Source organism: Falco peregrinus, chromosome W, assembly GCF_023634155.1.
Source record: "Falco peregrinus isolate bFalPer1 chromosome W, bFalPer1.pri, whole genome shotgun sequence".
Taxonomy (NCBI): domain Eukaryota; kingdom Metazoa; phylum Chordata; class Aves; order Falconiformes; family Falconidae; genus Falco; species Falco peregrinus.
In genome coordinates this window covers 21,165,764-21,185,059 of record NC_073743.1, presented here as the reverse complement: position 1 = coordinate 21,185,059, position 19,296 = coordinate 21,165,764, and the positions used below count along the sequence as shown (strand labels likewise).

Here is a 19,296-nt window from a genome sequence, read left to right as displayed (position 1 = left end):
TGAGGGGAATGTGCTCGAGCTTGTCTAGACAACAATTAACATGATGAGACATGTTTGCAGAGCACAGGGGAGTGGGAGACGGATGGCGCCAAGGATGGCGCCAAGGAAAGGTAACACCTTGCTGTTAATTGATGGTAGTTAACCACCAATCGGGGATTGCCTAGTATGCAATGCTTAGCTTCAAGAACCAATCTGTTTAAAACGCGCAGCTTTTGAAAGTGTATATAAACTCGTGCTTCTGTACAATAAATTGACATTTGCTTGCATCAAGCTGCATCCCGTCTCTTCATTTGCCGCATATGTCCATTCCAGCTGTAAGATTTGTGAAATTAAAAATCTGGGATTTCTGTAAATATTTCTTAGTCTAGCTAAATGACGATTATATACAAAACAGCAGCATAGTAATATATTCTTGTAAGCACTCCCAGACCAGAAATAACCAGGAAGTCTACTGAAACACCCATGCAGCTCTTTTCCAAAGTTAATGAGATGAAGCACTCAACAAGGTATGGAAAAGTCCTGGACATTTACATGAGGTTTGAGAGCTTTGGAATTACACCTGCTAAAGCTAACACATTTTGAAAGAACTTTCCCTATTAAATTTAAATGGAAAGTTATTAAAAAAAAATAGCATCATTATTTTCAGACAAGATTCTAGATTGTTTATGTTAATCTTCTCCTGCCCTTTTTACTGTTCCAGGCAATTCTGTGGCAGAATTGAAAGTGGAGGATGCTGACAGACAGCATGAAGCATGACAGCTGCTCAGGGTCTCCTAGCCTGTGTATGGGTTTGTGTGCTTCTAATTATCAGTGTGTGGGAGTTTTGTCAAAAAAGCTGGGCATGTGGTTCTTTTCGTTCTTCTGTGTTTGTTGTGGACAAAGCTAGGAAGTAATGATTTAATTAAAAGCAGGTATTCTGAAGATAGTGCTTTCTAGCAAATGCCTGAACTCTGCAAAGCACAGCCAGTGGGTGGTAGGTTGTTCACAGAGGAATTTTTTCTCTGTTTAATAAAGTCTGATCTTACAGTGGGTTAAAAAAATATTAAGGGTGTTTGTATTCTTACTGGACTACCTGTTTGGAAAGGACAAGACTGGATCTAGGAATAACTCCCAGTCCTGAAACACTACAGCTCTCAGTTGCTAAATCCTTTGCCTCAGAACAAATTGTCTGCAATCTGCATTATATTTGCATACAGGAAAAGGCAGGAGAATAGTTTGGTGGTTAGAAGAGAAAGTGAAAATCTATGTGAGGGAAAGTAGAACTTTTTCAAGGCACTTTGGTGTATGGTTTGTAACCCTAAACAGAGACCTGCTCTTTAGCACCAGAAATATCTACAAAGACCTTCTAGAATTTTGCTCAACTCCTTGTTTCAAGTGTCCCCTACCTCATTCCATAAACACACACATACACAACAAAACGCTGTGCTATGACAAAAAAACTAAAGCGACTTCTGCCTCAGGGTATGAATGCTTTACTGGATTATATTTCTTCATTCCTGACGTTTCATCCACTTAAATCATTCACAAAACATTTGATTTGTGTACATTAATGAAAAACATACTCTACTGGAAGTTTCATGCATTCTTACTCTCCCCATTTCAGGTATTTACTGTTTACAGCTGTGGAAATTCAATTTTTTGGCACCTTTGATTCTGAGGTCTAATGATATTTTAATGAGATTTTAAACTGACTAATTTAAATGAACAGGCCTATTGTACATATGAATTTTTAGGGTAGCTTTGTCTTGAAAATTCAGTCTCCTTTGTTTAAGGTGGCAGCCAATGTACATGGAATGCTGCTATGCTGAAAATTTAAAAACCTATAATCACAGAAGGAATACTGTACTAATTTGCCTTTCCTTTTAGAAATCCACTGACTTTACTAAAACTCTTTAATCTGAATTGAAGGATTAAGATAATCTGTGAAATATGCAATGGCTTGTGCCATCTGTGGCCTTGTCTTGCCCTTTGAAGAATTTAATTGTCAAATCAGCACAGGGATCTGCAGTTATGTATCTAATTCAGAATATTTAAGTATGGTCACATCAGTTATTTTGTGGGATAATAAATTCCCCCAAATCCACAGATGCTCTATTTATTTTTTGAACTTTAAAAGTAGGAATGGAGATAATTTGCCTTTGCAGAAATGCCACAGAATGCAGTAAATTCACCTATAGTTACGCTGAGAGTGAGCTTAGACCATTTTTTATGCCTTTTCTGAATGACGTAGGTGGAGTATTTAGAGTGAATCTAAGGATAATATTCCCAGCAATCTGGTTTGTTGTAATAGTGGTATTGCCTTGTCACCAGATAATTCCTCCTCTCTCCCCCGCTGAAATCCCAGTCAAGCAGAGCACTGAGGTAGCTCAAGTCACATGTTTTCTCTTCTCAGCTGTGTGCTGGGCTACACACTGCCCACTGAAACCTGACCCTGTCCCCACAGCCTAGCTCCAGAGCTCCTGCATACTGTCCTCCTTCACCTCCATTTCTGACTTGTTCCACCTGCAAGGCAGCACCCTCACCTTGCATTTTGCTGCATTCCTGTGTAAACCATGACTGTCCGGCCTCTCTATCTTTGGCTAAGCCTCTCTCCATCCTTGTAGCATTTGGAGCCACAGACCAAGTGGACATCTCCAGCCTAGGGAGAGCCTCACAGAAATGATGGCCTGGGCTGAGACTTCCTATACAGACAGTGCTGTGTTGTGCTGCACCAAGGATGCTGAATTCAGGTTTGCAGTGGCAGCCTCACAGCTCCCCAGGAAGACTTGTTTCAAGGAACTTTGAGAAAGGGATGTCAATAGGACTTTGGGATCTCCCTTTGCCCTCACTGCTCCCCTGACCTCCCATATGCTCTGACTCCCCTGGGGTCTGTGGCCTGTCCTGGAAGGGAAGCCAACTCCCCGGCACAGCATGGAAGGTAAGCAGGAGTTGTGTCCTGCTGCTGTGAGGAGTACCTGCCCTATTGTAATTTGGTGTAGGACTCCCATTCCCAGAGTGGCTGATGAAGGAAAGTTAGTGCTGCTTGTCCCTGGAGGGAAAAGAGATTTTCTGCCTTTACGGGAGCCTGTGCAGCCTGGAAACTGAGCCTTGCTGCCTCCATTGTTCATGGAGCTGCTCATTTTGACGTTCAAGGTACCTTGCCAACAAAAGAGTAGGAGATCCTTGGAGTCTGCAAAGATAATGAAAGTTTATTTTATTGAGTCATGATGATATAGACATTACATGAAACCTCAATAATTAACTCTGTATTATGGGGCTAAAATATCTTTCTAAAGCAGATGAAACAGCTGATCCAGATGAGGGTCTGCAAGAAAGTGCTTATTAGAGCTGACACTAAGGGGTGGGTTGGGGCTTGCAGGCTCTGGGGTTTCAGGCTGGGAAGGAATGATCTAGCTGCCTGACCTCTTGCACTTCACAAGTCTTTCAAATTCACCTAGTTATGCCTGTATGGTGTCCAACAATTTGTGGCTGAGCTAAAGCATAACTTTAAAGCAGACACAAGAGCTACTGATGGTTTTACTATTTTCCTTTGATGCCAATCTTTTTGTCTTCTTTTTTTTTGGCACATACCAGCAGCATTTGTTTTGTCTTTGGTCAGCCATCTGGTGCCATTCATTATCACCTTTTGGGAAAGTGCCTGATCTCCATGGTACCAGAGTCTGTTTAGTTTGAGCTCTATGTAGGCTGAATTCCTGGAGCTTGAACTAGCTCAGGAGTTTTGATCAAGGGGAACTGAGGAGTTGAGACCAATACTGCAGCATGGAAGGCAATGTAATTATATAGAAATAGGAATGATTGTGCACTTTAATTAATCTTTGAGATATTTAACCTCTGCTGGAGTAAATATAGGGTGTTTTTAAATGAATATATAAAATACAGATGAAAACTAATATTCAAGGGAAAGAAAATCAGCAAGGCAACAAGCTCAGGATGATTGCATAACATATGAAGCTAACATGCCTCTTTTTGGAAAAGCTCATCAGTCTTTGATCCACCATTATGTTTATCTTGAAAACATATTGTTTATGTAGCAGATTATGCTGTTACCTTCTGAGGTCATTGTCATATGGTGAAAAGTCCAGTTTGCTGTGAGTAGAAACATTAGGAAAAAACATGTATGTCAGCCAATATAAAGTGGAGAGTCAAGCTATTACACACTTTCCCTGGAATAAATGACTAGTTACAGGTCAACACATGCTTGAGGATTCCTGGCAGTTAGAGAAGGTCATCATATGTTAAAGGAAAAAAAAATAATCAAAAAATAAATAAAATTAATCATCTTTTCTCAGGAGCCCAGTTTTCCCTCAGAGTATTAGAGATTAGATTTAAGATCACAGAAGACTGCACAGTAGGGCGAATCTTGCACTAGCATGAAGTAAGCAAATAGCATGAAACCCAGGTTTTAAGAGCCCTAGTTTAAATAAGATTAAGCATAAAACATATAAATATCTAAGGCTTTTAAGTATTAGTGGGATTTTGGAAATTGAATGATGGATTAATTTGTCCAATTTGGGTATCTAACAGATAGACATTCCATGGCTTTCTTCAGAGTCAGTGGAGTACCATGGCTTTTTCCAGGGAAAGTGATTTTTAGACATCCATTCTCAGGATGGTATGAATTGCAACACAAGTGAGTGAGTGCAACTCAAGCTCACATCTGTTATACACAGCATCATCGATACTTTATTACTCTTCATTGACTGGAGAAAAAGCCTATATGTTGCCTATCTATGACTTTAGAAGTTTAACAATTAAACATCTACATTTAGGTGAGATGAATCTGACCCTTGGTAAAAGCCTGGAGATATACTTCTCTGTGGAGTGGCTGGAAGAAAATGAGCATATCCAGACTGAGTAATTTATTGTAATAACAGGCCATGGCTGTAACAAGCTGCAGCTGTTGTGAAGGACATATGCAAGGTCAGAGGGATGAAGAAACTGTGTACGTGGCAAGAAGATAAGAGAGTTGGACTGAAAGATGAGGAAAAACAGGATGTCTGGGTAAGGGGGGAGCAGTGCATGGACACCACACCAGGACCAATCATAGGGGGGATGGAAGTGTGTGAACAAGTAGTTTTAGCCTATCACCTTTTGCATAACAAAGCCTGAACAGTGTGTGTATCTTTTGCTAGGAGTATAAATTGCTGTAAGTCTATTAATAAAGTGGCACTAACTTGATCACATTGGTCGTATAAGTTGTGTCCGAACCTTCTGCGTCAACAAGTGGCGCCTGAACAGGGACCCTCTCGTCCTTGATTCCAGGAGCGAAGAGGCGGCTCAGAGGGGGCAGAAGAAGCCGGCCGTAGCAGGCACTGCCCCGGTGCCTGGGAAGGCGCGCATGCACAACCATTGGAATCTTGCCCTGATCAGGTGAGCAGCCGGGGAGGAGATGGGGTCCACACTAAGCAAAGAAGAAGCAGCAGTGGTTAAGCTCCTCCAACATATCCTCTCTAAGAGAGGGTTATCTTATGATGAGGGAAGCCTGAAGAGGTTGCTGTCATGGGCTCGGCAGCGAGGACTAATCACCTCAAGTGAGTGCAGCCTTTGAACTAGACACTTGGGAAAAGATTGGCACAGCACTGTGGGAGGACATTAGTTCAGGCTCTAAAGACAGTGGGAAGCTCTCCACAGTGTGGAGGCTGATCCTAGAGAATCTGAAAGAGATGAAAGCAGAACGACAGACTACCACATCTGCTTTTGCTGCCCTGTCGGCAGAAGCTGAAGGCGCTAGAGCAAAAGACTCTGCTACTGCTATGACATTCTCGGGATCCTTGTTCCCAAAAGCCAAAAGAAGGGACAGGGATAAGTCGCGTGTAACAGTAGTGCGGCTAAAGAGCTGAGAGCCGAAGGAGACTAATCTGCCACCGCTTGAATCTCCCAGTCTGTAGAGGGATTTTTAAAGGACCGAGGACATATGTTACCATTATCCGGGTTGGACAACCCAGACCTGTTAGTTGAAGCTGCAGAGCAACTTTAAATTGTCCTGGGAACAAGCAGTGGGAGAAAGAAAACAAGCTATGCACAAACAAGAAGCCAGGTGCAGAGCAAGTCCTGGGAACCGCGAAATCAACACACTCTCATCGGCACACTCTGATCTGGCACCTGCAGCATGCTCACCAATCAGCAACACGGATGCCCACGTGGCCAGAGACTTTTATCCAATCACCTGTGTGTAAAGTTGGGTGAGCAGTTGGTTTAAGTTATAAATATGACCTGTTTGTTTAATAAAGTGAGCACGGTATGTAGCCATATTGGTGTGATTGTCGTGACTTGGCCGACTCTCCACGGAGGACACTCTTCATCTGGCGCCCGAACAGGGACCCATTTATTTGCTTAAATGTGGTTCACTTAAATGCGGTTTAGCTTAAATGCTGTTCGCTTAAATGCGGAAGTCTCCGTGCATCAGACCCAAAGGGAAGTTGTCTGATTAGGGAGCTGGAGGTCGGAGGCGGGCGGAACCTGGAAGGCGAAAAGTGGAGTCCAGAGTTCAGTGTAGAGCTGCAGATCGCACCCCCGCTGGAGGTAAGACCGCATAGAGTAAATCGCGGCAGGGCTCCCTGCTGATTTCCTCCCTGTGAGGGGGGGGGCACTAAAGAAGACCGCGAAGAGTGCAGCGGGGCTCTCCGTTGATATCCTTTCTGTGAGAGGGGGGAGCTCTGAGGAAGACCGCGATGGAATTAGACCCAGCAATTAAACTGTTAACTAGCATTCTCTTTAAGAGAGGGGAGTGCGTTAAAAAAATGGAAGTGGAGACGTTAGTTCACTGGGCACGAAAAAAAGAATAAGATCCCCGAGCCCGCGTTATTGTTTAGTATTACGGAATGGAGAGAAATGGGAAATTGCCTCTGGGATACTATGATTGAGGGAGGTAAAGAAGGAAAAGAAGCTAAAGCGTTAGGAGCTACATGGCGGTCTATAGTTAACACTCTGGAAACTATGAAGGCGGAAAAAAAAGTAGCGGCGGCAGCTATAGAAGCTTTGGTAGGAGATGTGGTAGAAAAGCCGATAGAGCAGAAGGGTGATTCACCTAAGCCTTCTCTCTTGGCTATGTTTTTCGGAGTTGGGCATACTCGTCCTACGAAGGGTATGTCAGCCCCTGCGTGTTCAACAGTGCAGGAGTTTTTAGATAAGACAGCAGACAAACCGGAAGTTACTCCTCAGGGGGTCTGTTGTAACTGAGCCGAACCCGGAAGAGGCTGCTGAGCCTCCCCAGGAAGGCGGAGCAGCGAGTCATGCTGCACCAATTGGAGCTATGGGTGGAGCAAGACCAAAACGAGGGTGGTGACAGCTCGTAGGTCAAGTCAAGGAGGGCAAAAGCGCCTCTTCCTGAAACATCATCTGACAAATTTGAGGAGGAAGGCAGGGAGAAGCCTTGTGATAACAATACAGAGAAATCCTTGCAGGAGGTAATAGATAAAGAAAACTGAAAAAGCGAGTTGAAATGAACCTGCCTACTACTTCAATACCTGTAATTCCTCCAGTTAGCCCAACTACCCCTCCGACGCTGAACTCAGGAAAAGATCCAATTCTACAGCGTTGGTCTGGTGGTGTTTGGGATGCTATTTTGGAAGGTGACTGGCCGGTGACTAGCTCATTAGCTTGTCCAGTAGTGGTTGATGATCTTGATTCACATAACTGGGACATGATTTATGGAAGGTTAATGATCAGATTTTAGCAAAGGGAGTGTTGCAATCTGGTCTTCCAACTCCTACAATGATCCCTCAGAAGTGGCAAATTGTCGTGATAGACTTGAAAGACTGTTTCTTCATGATTCCCTTACATCCTGACGACACGCAAAGATTTGCATTCACTCTGCCATCAATAAATTGTGCCACTCCGGCCAAACGGTATGAATGGGTTGTCTTACCACAAGGAATGAAGAACTCTCCTACGATGTGTCAGACTTTTGTAGATTGGGCACTTGTTCCGGTACGACAGCGTTGGCCTCACGTCCTGATCTATCATTATATGGATGATACATTATTGGCCGCTGAACAAGGGATTTCAGATGATCAAATGAAATGGCTTGTTGACCACCTTCTATCATGTGGTTTGGTTGTGGCGCTTGAGAAGGTTCAGCGTTCGGCCCCATGGAAATATTTGGGCTGGCTCATCTCGGATGCTCAAATCCGTCCTCAGAAGGTAACTCTTACTACACAAATAACTAATCTGCATGATGTTTAAAGGCTTTTAGGAGACCTACAGTGGGTTTGTAATATAGTTGGCCTCACTAATGATGATTTGCAACCGTTCCGATCCTGGTTGCATGGCACCGAAGCCAACGACCCCACCGATGCTGAACTCGAGAAAAGATCCAATTCTACAGCATTGGTCTGGTGTTATTCGTGATGCTATTTTGGAGGGTGATTGGCAGGTGACCAGCTCGTTAGCTTGTCCAGTACTGATTAATAATCTTGATGCACATAACTGGGAGATGATTTATGGAAGGTTAATGATCAGATTTTAGTGATAGGAGTGTTGCAACCTGCTCTTCCACCTTTTAAGATGATCCCTCATAATTGGCAAAATTGTTGTGATAGACTTGAAAGACTGTTCCTTCACGATTCCCTTACACCCTGATGACATGCAAAGAGCCTCACTAATGATGATTTGCAACCGTTCCGATCCTGGTTGCATGGCACCAAAGCCAACATTCCTCGAATTTGTTCACCAGAACAGCGGGCTGCCCTAGAAGTTGTGTCCCACAAGATTCAGACTGGCTGGTGTGGTCGCCGAATGGCAAATCATCCGTTGTCTTTTTTGGTTTGTAATGTTGCCACTTCACCTTTTGCCCTTATTTTACAATGGCAAAAAAAAAAAGGGGGGAAATACGGCGATTGTTTTAGAGTGGTTGTTTTTGCCATTGCAACCCAGACATCATATTTTAAGTCGCCCTGAAGCAGTAGCGACCTTGGTGAGAAAAGGAAGAGACAGGATTGTTGAAAGTGATGGGACTGAACCAGCAGATCTCATTCTTCCAGTCCGTGGTGAGGATTTATGAGTAGCTCCTGAGACATTCAACAGCCATACAGGAAGCCTTGATGGGTTATACAGGTGTCGTACACAACAACCAGCCAAAAGGACCTCTCTGGAAGATATTAGAACATTACCAGTGGACTGCGAGACCATTATGCTCAAAAGACCAGCTGAAGGGCCAACGGTGTTCACAGATGCAGGACGAAAGATGAAGAAGGCTGCGTGTGTTTGGCAATCTGATAATCAGTGGCAGAAACACATGATCACCGGTGAACCACGGGACAACCTTCAAACCTTGGAACTGAAAGCACTGTGTTGGGCATGGGGAAGCTGGAACGACACACCTGTAAACATAGTATCAGACTCATTGTACGTAGTTGGTGTAGTACAGCACATTGAAGATGCCTTGTTGAGAGAGACAAAGAACCAACATCTTGGTGAAATGTTTATAGAACTGCGTAGAACTCTTCGACAGAGAAAACATGAGTTTTGTGTTATGCATATTAGAAGTCATCAGTGGACCATTGTATTGGGCGAAGGTAATGCTAGAACTGATGAAGCAGTCAGCTGTCTGGCAATAACTCCTCCAACAAATAAGTTTGAAGAAGCTCGTAAGAGCCATGAGATGTTTCATCAGAATGCAAAGTCTTTACATCGACAGTATCAAATACCCATAGCAGATGCAAAGGGTATTGTCCGCTCCTGTCCTCAATGTAGTCATCATGGACCTGGTTTAGGGGTGGGCACTAACCCAAAAGGTCTGAAGGCACTTCAGGTTTGGCAAATGGATGTAACACATGTACCTGACTTTAGGAAGCTTAAGTATGTGCATGTCACAATTGACACCTATTCTCATTTTATATGGGCCACTGCACAAACCGGTGAACAGGCATTACATGTGGAGAGATGCTTAATGTCTTGTTTTGCTGTCATGGGACTACCTGTAGAAATAAAGACAGACAATGGTCCAGCGTATAGTAGTCAACGAGTCGCTAGGTTTATGACAACTTGGGGAATTAAACACCTTAAAGGGATTCCTCACTCCCCAACGGGGCAAGCAGTTGTTGAAAGGGAAAACCGTACCCTGAAGGATTATCTTCAGAGACAGAAAGTATGGCAGGACATAGACGTAAATAAATGGTTGACTAAGGTGTTGTTTACCTTAAACTATCTCTCCCTTATGGAGGATAGAGAGGGACCACCTGTTGTTATATATCACCAAACAGCACGAGGGAACCAAACAACTACAGTTCCTGGTTTGAATGTTTTGTATAAAAATATGGCTTCAGGCGTATGGGAAGGACCTAATCCGGTGTTATTTATCGGTAGAGGTTATTTTTGTATCTCCACAGATAAAGGACCTATATGAGTCCCTAGCAAGTTTGTGCGACCTGTATGTCAAGATCAGAAGACAGAAGAGAAGACTCAGAGCGAGCAGACAGAATAAACTGTCTATGTTGTAAGGGATGTAACCTGCAGGTATTATGCCAATGTATGCTATGTGGAGTAAAACAGTTCTGTAGGCCAAAGCTTAAATGTAAATGGTGTAAAGAGTGTATGTGTTTGATTAGTAACCGGGCATGAAGCAAGAGAAAACATACGACTAGTGTAATACCATGCTAACTGGAGACAGTATACATCATCAGAATCTGTGAAAGAACAGATTTGTGGGGTGGAATGTAAAAAAAAAAAAAAAATAAATAAAAAAATTGTGGAAATTGTAGGACTAAACATGTTTGAGTTGTGGACTTGGTTTGCAGTCTTGATGAATTTTTTACCTGTTGGCCAAAGTATTTTTGACATCTTGCCTAGGACAAACATATGGGTGACATGGGCAAATATCACAGGAATAACAGACTTTTGTTTGAGTCTGCAACAGGCAGACAACCCCTTTAGAACTTGTTTAATTGGTATTCCCCTGCAAGAGAATGAAACAAATTTTGATGGTTTTTGGAATGTTAAAACAGTGGATCTGACTTCCAATCAGAATGGTACGTGTATGAGTCCAAATGGGCAATATGTTTGGCCTTCTATGCGTAATGCAGCGTGGCAGAAGACAGTTATTGAGAATTTAAATCAGCCACATCATTTACCTTTGCAGGAGTTAGACCTATTGGCTAGCGTTGTACCTGTTGAATATGTTAATGTTACTGCAACTGGTATGGCAGACTGTACCCACTTGTCATCACCACTTCAGCCCGTGAATGACACTGGAGTAATTTGGTTTGGTGACCCGTGGCAGTTATGGCTAACATGTCAAGGTGAACGGGGGTTTTATGCAGGGTTTCAAAATCTAACCGGTTCACCTATTTGGGGTGAATTGAAAACTGGGGGTTTCCATATAGAGGTATCACGGGGTTATCAGTTGCCACCGGGAGTCTTTTTGATATGTGGGGACAGAGCATGGCCAGGGATTCCTTTGTATCCTGTCGGTGGACCATGTTATTTAGGGCGTTCGACTTTGTTTGCTCCACTTATGAAAGACTTATTAAAAATGACTCCACAATTTCATAGATCACGGAGGGACCTGCGCACCTTTGATGAAACATGTAATGACCGAGTCAATCAGCGGTCTGTAACAACAAATGCCTTAGCCTCCATATTTATGCCAGGAACAATGACTGCATTAAATGCTAAGAATATACGGAAGTTAGTGTTCTGGGGAGAGAAACAATTTAATCTTACATCGCAGATTTTAAGTTCATTATTGCTTGATGTAGATAGTGTTAGGCATGCTACATTACAAAATAGAGCTGCAATAATTTTTTTGTTATTAGCACATGGACACGGTTGTGAGGATTTTGAAGGGATGTGTTGTATGAACCTTTCCGATCATTCCATATCTATCCACAAGAAGTTGTCACAACTGCAGGGAAACATGAAGCATATTCTTGCTGATGATAATCCCTTTGATGAATGGTTGAGAGGATTGGGGATAACAGGTTGGTTAAAGATGTTATTGATGGAAGGAATATGCTTTGTTATAGTCATTGTTGTAATGTTTTTAGCTGTTTATTTTCTTGTTTGAAGAAAGGTTTAACATCTATTGTGAAACAGACATGGGTTGTCCAAAAAGTAAAAGGGGGATATGTAGAGGGATTTTTAAAGGACCGAGGACATATGTTACCATTGTCTGGGTTGGACAACCCAGGCCTGTTAGTTGAAGCTGCAGAGCAGCTATAAATTGTCCTGGGAACAAGCAGTGAGAGAAAGAAAACAAGCTATGCACAAACAAGAAGCCAGGTGCAGAGCAAGTCCTGGGAACTGCGAAATCAACACACTCTCATCGGCACACTCTGATCAGGCACCTGCAGCATGCTCACCAATCAGCAACACGGATGCCCACGTGGCCAGAGACTTTTATCCAATCACCTGTGTGTAAAGTTGGGTGAGCAGTTGGTTTAAGTTATAAATATGACCTGTTTGTTTAATAAAGTGAGTACGGCATGTAGCCATATTGGTGTGATTGTCGTGACTTGGCCGACTCTTCACGGAGGACCCTCTTTGTCTGGCTGTTGGGATGGTTAAGAAGTTTAGTGAAGACGATTGTTTATGCCTTAGCCGTTTTTGTCTTCTTGTTACTCTTTTTATCCTGTTTGTTGCAGTGTCTACAAAAGTGGATAACACACTCTATGATGAAAGTTCTTTTTGTGCAACAGGTAGGGGGAGATGTGGGACAGGGCCTGAGAGGCAAGCCTCCCAGTACGGTCCAGCTGATAAGCGGGGATGTGCTGGAGCTTGTCGGCCATAAACCTTGGGAGGATGGCTACAAACCTCGGGAGGACAAGGAATGTGAATAGATAACAACCGACAGGATGAGTCAGGCTAAGAAAAGATAAGGGAATGAGGAACAGATGGCCCAAAAGAGAAGTAACAAGTCTGTGCTAATTGATGACTGTAGAAACTTACTTAAAGTGTTCTTTGTTTGTCGTTAACCAATTAGGGATTGCCTGGTATGTAATTTGTAGTTTAAAGAACCAATCTGTTTAAAGCACTCGGCCTCTGATAACATATATAAACTTGTGATTGTATACAATAAATCGACATTTGTTTGCATCAAGCAGCGTCCCGTCTCTCATCGCGGCACCAGAGGATGTGTTAACTAAACCAATAACCAGTTTCCAGTGGATGGAGGTTATGACAATTTTATCTTTCCAATCCCATGCCTGCTGACACAGACACAGGGCAGATTTCTGTTGTTTCTGAAGGCTCTGACACATGGAGCAGCCTTGAAGTTTGCATAGCTCATTTTATCTTTGGATTGTAAGAAGATACAGAATAAGAACAGGGCAGAGGAAGTGATCTATACAAGGGAATAGTAAATAGCTCTAAAACAGTGCTGCTTTTACCTATTTCATTTTGATTTAGAATAGGTTGTACTTTTTAGCACTTGCCTAGCAGGTTAGAAAGACAAGGCATTATTCATACTAAGTCATTAAGTCAAGATATTCTGGAAAATTTCTGCAAAGCAGTAAAAGGAAGTATTATGATCCTTCTGTGACCTTTCCAACAAGACCAGCTCTTTCTTACTGGAGTACTGTAAATGGACCTAATTTGCAGGTTCAGAGAGGATTCTGGCTCTAAGAGACCTGTGTTGTGCTCTGACAAGATACTACTGGTTAGGGATTTATTTTTTTATGGCTGAAGGCGCTTTAGACACTCCTATTTCAGTCACTTCTCTCTTGTCTTAGAAGACTAATCAAAAAAAATGGCCTGACATCATGACATGCCAACACAATATTGATACAGCCCCTGGCAAAAAAAAAAGACCTTTGCATCCTTTCATTGTAATTGCAAACAAGGTACATAGCCTTCAGTTTTGTAGTGTCAGAACATTTCTCGTGAATGAATTTTATCCTCAGAAGGCTTCTATGAAATTTGGAGGTATCATCTTGTATTTTTAGTGAAAATTGAGGCAAAGAGTATTGTGAAGAGAATTGCCTTTGGTTATGTAGAGGAAGGAAATTATCCTTCCTATTGTGTTATCTTTAGACAGTTTTGTCATTTACTGAATACATAGATTGTGTGTGATCATGAAAATTAAGGCCAAGTGTTTTTAAATACCTTCTGAAGCAGGTTAATTTCTTTCTGTCTTCAGTCACACAACTTTGAAATCTCATGTTTCACTTTTAAAATTATAAGGAAATTGCCTTCGGCTGGAACATAGATCTCCATTTTCTTGCTTATTCTGGTATTGCTTTTCCTTTGAAAAAGGCATTTGGAATACAGAACAGTTATATGGATGCCTGGAATTCTAGCACATCCCTGACTCTAAAGATGCATTTCAGTATTGCACCTTCAACTTTGCTAGCAAGAGTTTGAGTCACTTCGGAGGGGCAAAAATATAGCTGCTTTATCACTTGGATTTCTGTTTCATTATCCAAAACACAATTAATGCAGCAATCAGATATACAATATTCTTTCAGACACTCAAAACTCTATACTTTTGCCTCATTAAAATATATGACTGTCTAAAAAATCATAATATGTAATAAAATGCCTTCTGGGATTTTATGTCTTCTGCTGCTTGAGTCTTCTGATTTTACATGTCCAAGATTTTTCTGTGAATGTATAAATGTGCTATAATAAACTTGTTTCTTAAAGAAAAAACAAGGTTTTAACCCCTTCCTTTGACTCCCCTAACTGAGTCCATGCCTGAGGAAGTGACAACCAATACTGTAAAACTGACAATAAACTTGTGATTTGGATGTAATATGTTCACTCCATGGTAGAAGCTTAATTTTTATTACAACTTTGAAACTATATTTGCATATGTAAATAATAACTACACGGAACAGGTAGCAGTGATCAAATCCTTATAACTCTGTACTTTGTTCCATAGTTAATAGTATGGATTTAAAAGTGCCAGTGAATTTAATGCCAAGACACTTGTACTTTTAAAAACAAATATCTTAGTGTTTTCCAGCACAAATCATCACAGCAGCATTTGCTGGTCCTGTTATCCATTGATGAAAGTTACAGGCTTTTCTTTTGGCGGGTTTCATGTAAACTTACACATTGCTCATAAACTCTGTGTGTCTCTTACCTAAAAATTGTTTATGTATCAGAGCTGCCAGCGTTTACAAAGATCATTGGTGTTAGTTGATTGGTGAGCTAATGACAGTCCATATTTTTTAAAACTAGAATCTAGACCATGTACACTTAAGTTTAATGCTTTTTAATTTTTTGTCATAGCTTAACCCCAGCTGGTAACCAAGCACCATGCAGCTGCTTGCTCACTACCCCCCCCACCCCCCCCCTCCCCCCCCCACACACACATGGAGGGGTGGGGAGGAGAATTGGGAAGGAATGTAAAACTCGAGAGGTGAGATAAAAACAATTTAATAATTTAAACAGAATAAAAAAGGCAAGAACAACAAAAACAATAATAATAATAACAACAGTTGTAATGAAAAGGTGGGGAAAAGGATAAAATCCAAAGGGAAAGGGAGAAAGGAAAACAAGTGATGCACAGTACAACTGCTCACCACCCACTGACCGATGCCCAGCCAGTCCCAGAGCAATGATCCCCCCCAGCTAACCCTCCAAGTTTATATACTAAGCATGACATCCCATGGTATGGAATACCTCTTTGGCTGGTTCAGGTCAGCTGACCTGGCTGTGTCCCCTCCCAGTCTCTTGTGCCCCTACATCCCTCTGTCTGGCAGGGCCCAAGGAACTGAAAAGTCCTTGATTTAGTATAAACATTACCCAACAACAACTAAAAACATCAGTGCTGTTAATCAGCATTGTTCTCACATCATAGCCAAAACACAGCACTGTACTAACTACTAAGAAGAAAGTTAACTCCATCCCAGCTGAAACCAGAACATTTTAAAATTTTTTTTTGCAAATTAAATTTATTTTATATAAATTTAAAAAATGTATTTATATAACTATTTTATATAAAAATCTTATATTTATATAAAATAGTTCATATATAAAATATATTTCTTTATAAAATTTATATAAATGGATTTCTATAAATATAAATTAATTTTTAAAAATTTAATTTTAATTACACCTTTTAAATGCTTTTCCTTTTTAGTGCCATATCTTGCTTCTGAACTAAAGAAGATGGAAAAACCCTGGAAACATGTTCAGACAATTATTTTTTTTGCTACTTCATTGTGTAGTTTAAAATTGTCATGTTTTTAAAGCTTTTACATATAAAGTTGTGTGTGTTTCTGTTAGTTTGCTACGTGCCCAGTGGTGGATACCTAGGCTGAAGTGTTTTTAACCGTCTCATCAACAAGGACCTTTCCTTACAAACTTGAATATAGTATACTTTCCTTAACAAAATGTCAAAATTTGACCAAGTCATATTCCATAATAACTTAATTGATTTTCTGCTATTGGAAGTCCAGTTAATGGATGTACACCTGATCCATTCTGTGGGAGTCCAAAAGGAATCAGCTTCCTCTTTTGCTGTCTTTATGCACAGCCACAGTTAGAAAAATATAATACTCAGAGGTGACTATTAATTGCCTCACTTCTGAAGGGGGAAAGGACAAAGGCTTGGGCCTGTCCCATAAATTGTCACTGTTACAACTCCGTTCATCTTTTCTTTCTCTTACATTGGCTTTTCTTAAGTGGATTAATACTGTTTCCTACTTGGGCCTCATGGGAAAACTCCCTTTTCAACTTCCAAGCTAAGTAAGAAAACTATCCATCAATGCAGAGAACACAGGAAAGAACTTAAAAGTAGAATCTGACCTCCCACGTAAGTTACATGAGACATGAATCTCTTAGACAATATAAGGAGCGGTTTGCAAATAGAGCAAAGCATTTAACTATAGGACTCTGCTGTGTTTATTAAGAATGCATATCAGTTGTGGTTTTATCAATAAATGACTGTGTGCTTAGGAGTGTAGAAGAAAGGCTGCAGAAGCGTGGCCATAAAATCTCTAAAGATCTGCACAATCCAGGCCTGGTATTAGAATAGGCCTGTAATTAGAATTGTGCTGAAGTTGCTGTGCTGAAGTTAACAAGAAAGGTAGCCTTGAGCTATTCTTGAATCCTGAGATCAAGTAATTATGTTGTGCCAACAGGCCGTGGCTGTAACAAGCTACAGCTGTTGGGAAGGCAGGTGCAAGGCCAAGAAAGATAGGGAGCGGTATGGGAATATAGGGAGTAGCAAACCGCAAGGCTGAAGCATAGCAACGCAAATAGCTACATGGATAGAATGCTTATTTTAGTCATGATAATTAGGGGTGTGAGAACCACGCGCGCTTAGAGGCTAATAACCAATTATATTTTTGCTTTACGAATATACATGTGTATCGAGTCTATATAAGTAGTGTTAGAAACTAATAAAGTTGAGCAAGATGCATAACTCATATTGAGCGATTTCTTGACTCCGCTGAACCCTTCTCCCCAACAATTGGAGCCCAAACCACGGGAAATCTGGAAAAACTCTGCCTTTGCATATTGACGGTGGGCTTTGCGAATTGAGAGTCGCTAGAGAGGAGTTCGAGCAGGAAGACGTCCGTAAGGAGTAAAGGCGTCTGAATCCGGCATTGACGTCCTGCACGGACCTGCACCGGTAAGACCGTTTTTCCCTTGATAATGGAAAGGGAGGCGGCACTCATGCTATTAACTGATATTCTTGCTAAGCGAGAGGCTAGCGTGAGCACAAAGAAGCTCCATGAGCTCTGTAGGTGGGCGAATGAAAAAGGACACTTAAAAGACCCGCAATTGATGTTTAGTGTGACTGAGTGGGGAGAGATCGGGGATTCCCTTTGCGATGCGATCCTTAGCGGCAGCAAGTCGGCCAAGGACTTGGGAACAACCTGGCGGGAGGTTATAAACCATTTACGATCAATGGTTGCGGAGAAAAAAATTACTATGGCTGCCTCAGACCTCCTCGGTCGGGAAACCGAGTCGGAGTCTACCCGATTATTTGGTCAAGGCACTCTGTCTGCGAAAGGCATAGTTGTGCCTATTAAAAAATCTGCGACAGAGCTATTACACCCGACACCGTCTCCGGAGGGTGCCGCCGCAACGGGTGGTCCACAATGCCGACCTGAAAGCTACCAAGAGCCGCCCCCCATGCTAGATGAGGATGAGGGTACTAGAGCGGGTCCGAGCGTGCCTCTGAATGAGAGTGCAGAGTCCGATAAAGAAAATGAACCCATCCCAGCTGCAGCTGCCCTGATCCCCCGTCCCCGAACAAAACCGTCCGACCGGACCCTAAACCGCTTGCAGCAGCAATTGAACGAATGCCATCTGCCTACTGCCGGTCGTGATCTTCAGGTCCTGACCCAGGAAGGCGTTATCCTCCACCCTGCCGCTCCCCAAAGTCATTGGTCTGGGATTATAAGAGACGCTATATTGGAGGGAGAGTGGCAAGCTGCTTCTGCTGTTGCATGTCCGGTGCGGACTACCACTTTACCAGATAGTTCAGCAGCCGCAGCGTGGAAACCTGTTGATTGGAAGTTTATGCAGCAGCTACGACAAGCCGTTACACAATATGGATTACAATCTGAACCAGTCAAACACTTGCTGAATTATTTGTTTGACTCTGAAATTATGATACCTGGTGACTGTACTTCGCTAACCAGATTGCTTCTTACACCGGCACAGTATTTGCTTTTTGAAAAGGAATGGGAACGACAAGTGCATAAGACTTTGATTCTGCCCAGGGCTCAGGGGCATCCCCTGTGTGATGTTAAAGAGGACATGCTGTTAGGTTGTGACATTTATGCTGACCCTAAGGTACAATTAACGTTTTCCATGGAAATGCATAATGCTTGCGCCCTGACTGCAAAACAAGCCCTGATGCTTGTCCCGTCGGAACGTAAGGCCCCTTCTTTTACGACAGTCAAACAGGGAACAACGGAGCCATTTGATAGTTTTGTGAACCGGCTAGTGCAAGCCTTGGACCAAAACCACAGTATGACAGAGGACCTTAAAGTACAAATGCTCCGGATGCTAGCTTTTGAAAATGCTAATCCAAGGGCCAAGACGATTCTGTCCACCCTTCCCCAAACAGCTCCGATAGAGGAAATGCTGGAACGAATGGTAAACAGCGCATCTGCCCAGCAAGCCACCTTTGTCTCTGATGCTGTAAGTTCTGCTGTAAGTTCTGCTGTATCTACAGCCATGCAAAACCATACCCAGGTGCTGGCAGCTGTCCTCAAACCTGCAGCGCGACCGCGAACCAAACAAAAAACTTGTCTCAGTGCTGTAACTGCTCAGTGTCTGTATGGTGTGACAATTGCCAGACTACTTCTCATGCTACTAAAGTCTGTTGGCGTCCAGGAAACTACAAACAGAGCGCGAACGGTGGCCGCTGCAGACAAAAGTGGTCCCGCCAAC

At 42.3% G+C, this 19,296-nt stretch overlaps 1 protein-coding gene across 2 annotated transcripts; it reads left to right on the top strand.

Annotated features, from left to right (window-relative positions):
• Positions 1-5,894: 5,894 nt before the first annotated feature.
• LOC129783001 (uncharacterized) lies at positions 5,895-12,406 on the top strand. Of its 2 annotated transcripts, none has more exons than XM_055792605.1 (2): positions 5,895-6,522; positions 10,329-12,406. In XM_055792605.1, the coding sequence occupies exon 2, from the start codon at positions 10,709-10,711 to the stop codon at positions 12,002-12,004; it is 1,296 nt and encodes a 431-aa protein (XP_055648580.1). In that variant the 5' UTR covers positions 5,895-6,522; positions 10,329-10,708; the 3' UTR covers positions 12,005-12,406. The 2 variants fall into 2 exon arrangements, with proteins under 2 accessions (XP_055648580.1, XP_055648581.1); XM_055792606.1 differs by lacking the exon at positions 5,895-6,522 and having other exon boundaries at positions 9,535-12,010; positions 12,059-12,406.
• The last annotated feature ends 6,890 nt before the right edge of the window (positions 12,407-19,296 follow it).

Coding starts and splice junctions, on each gene's coding strand:
- LOC129783001 (XM_055792605.1), top strand. CDS start 10,709: ATGTTTGAGTTGTGGACTTGGTTTGCAGTCTTGATGAATTTTTTACCT.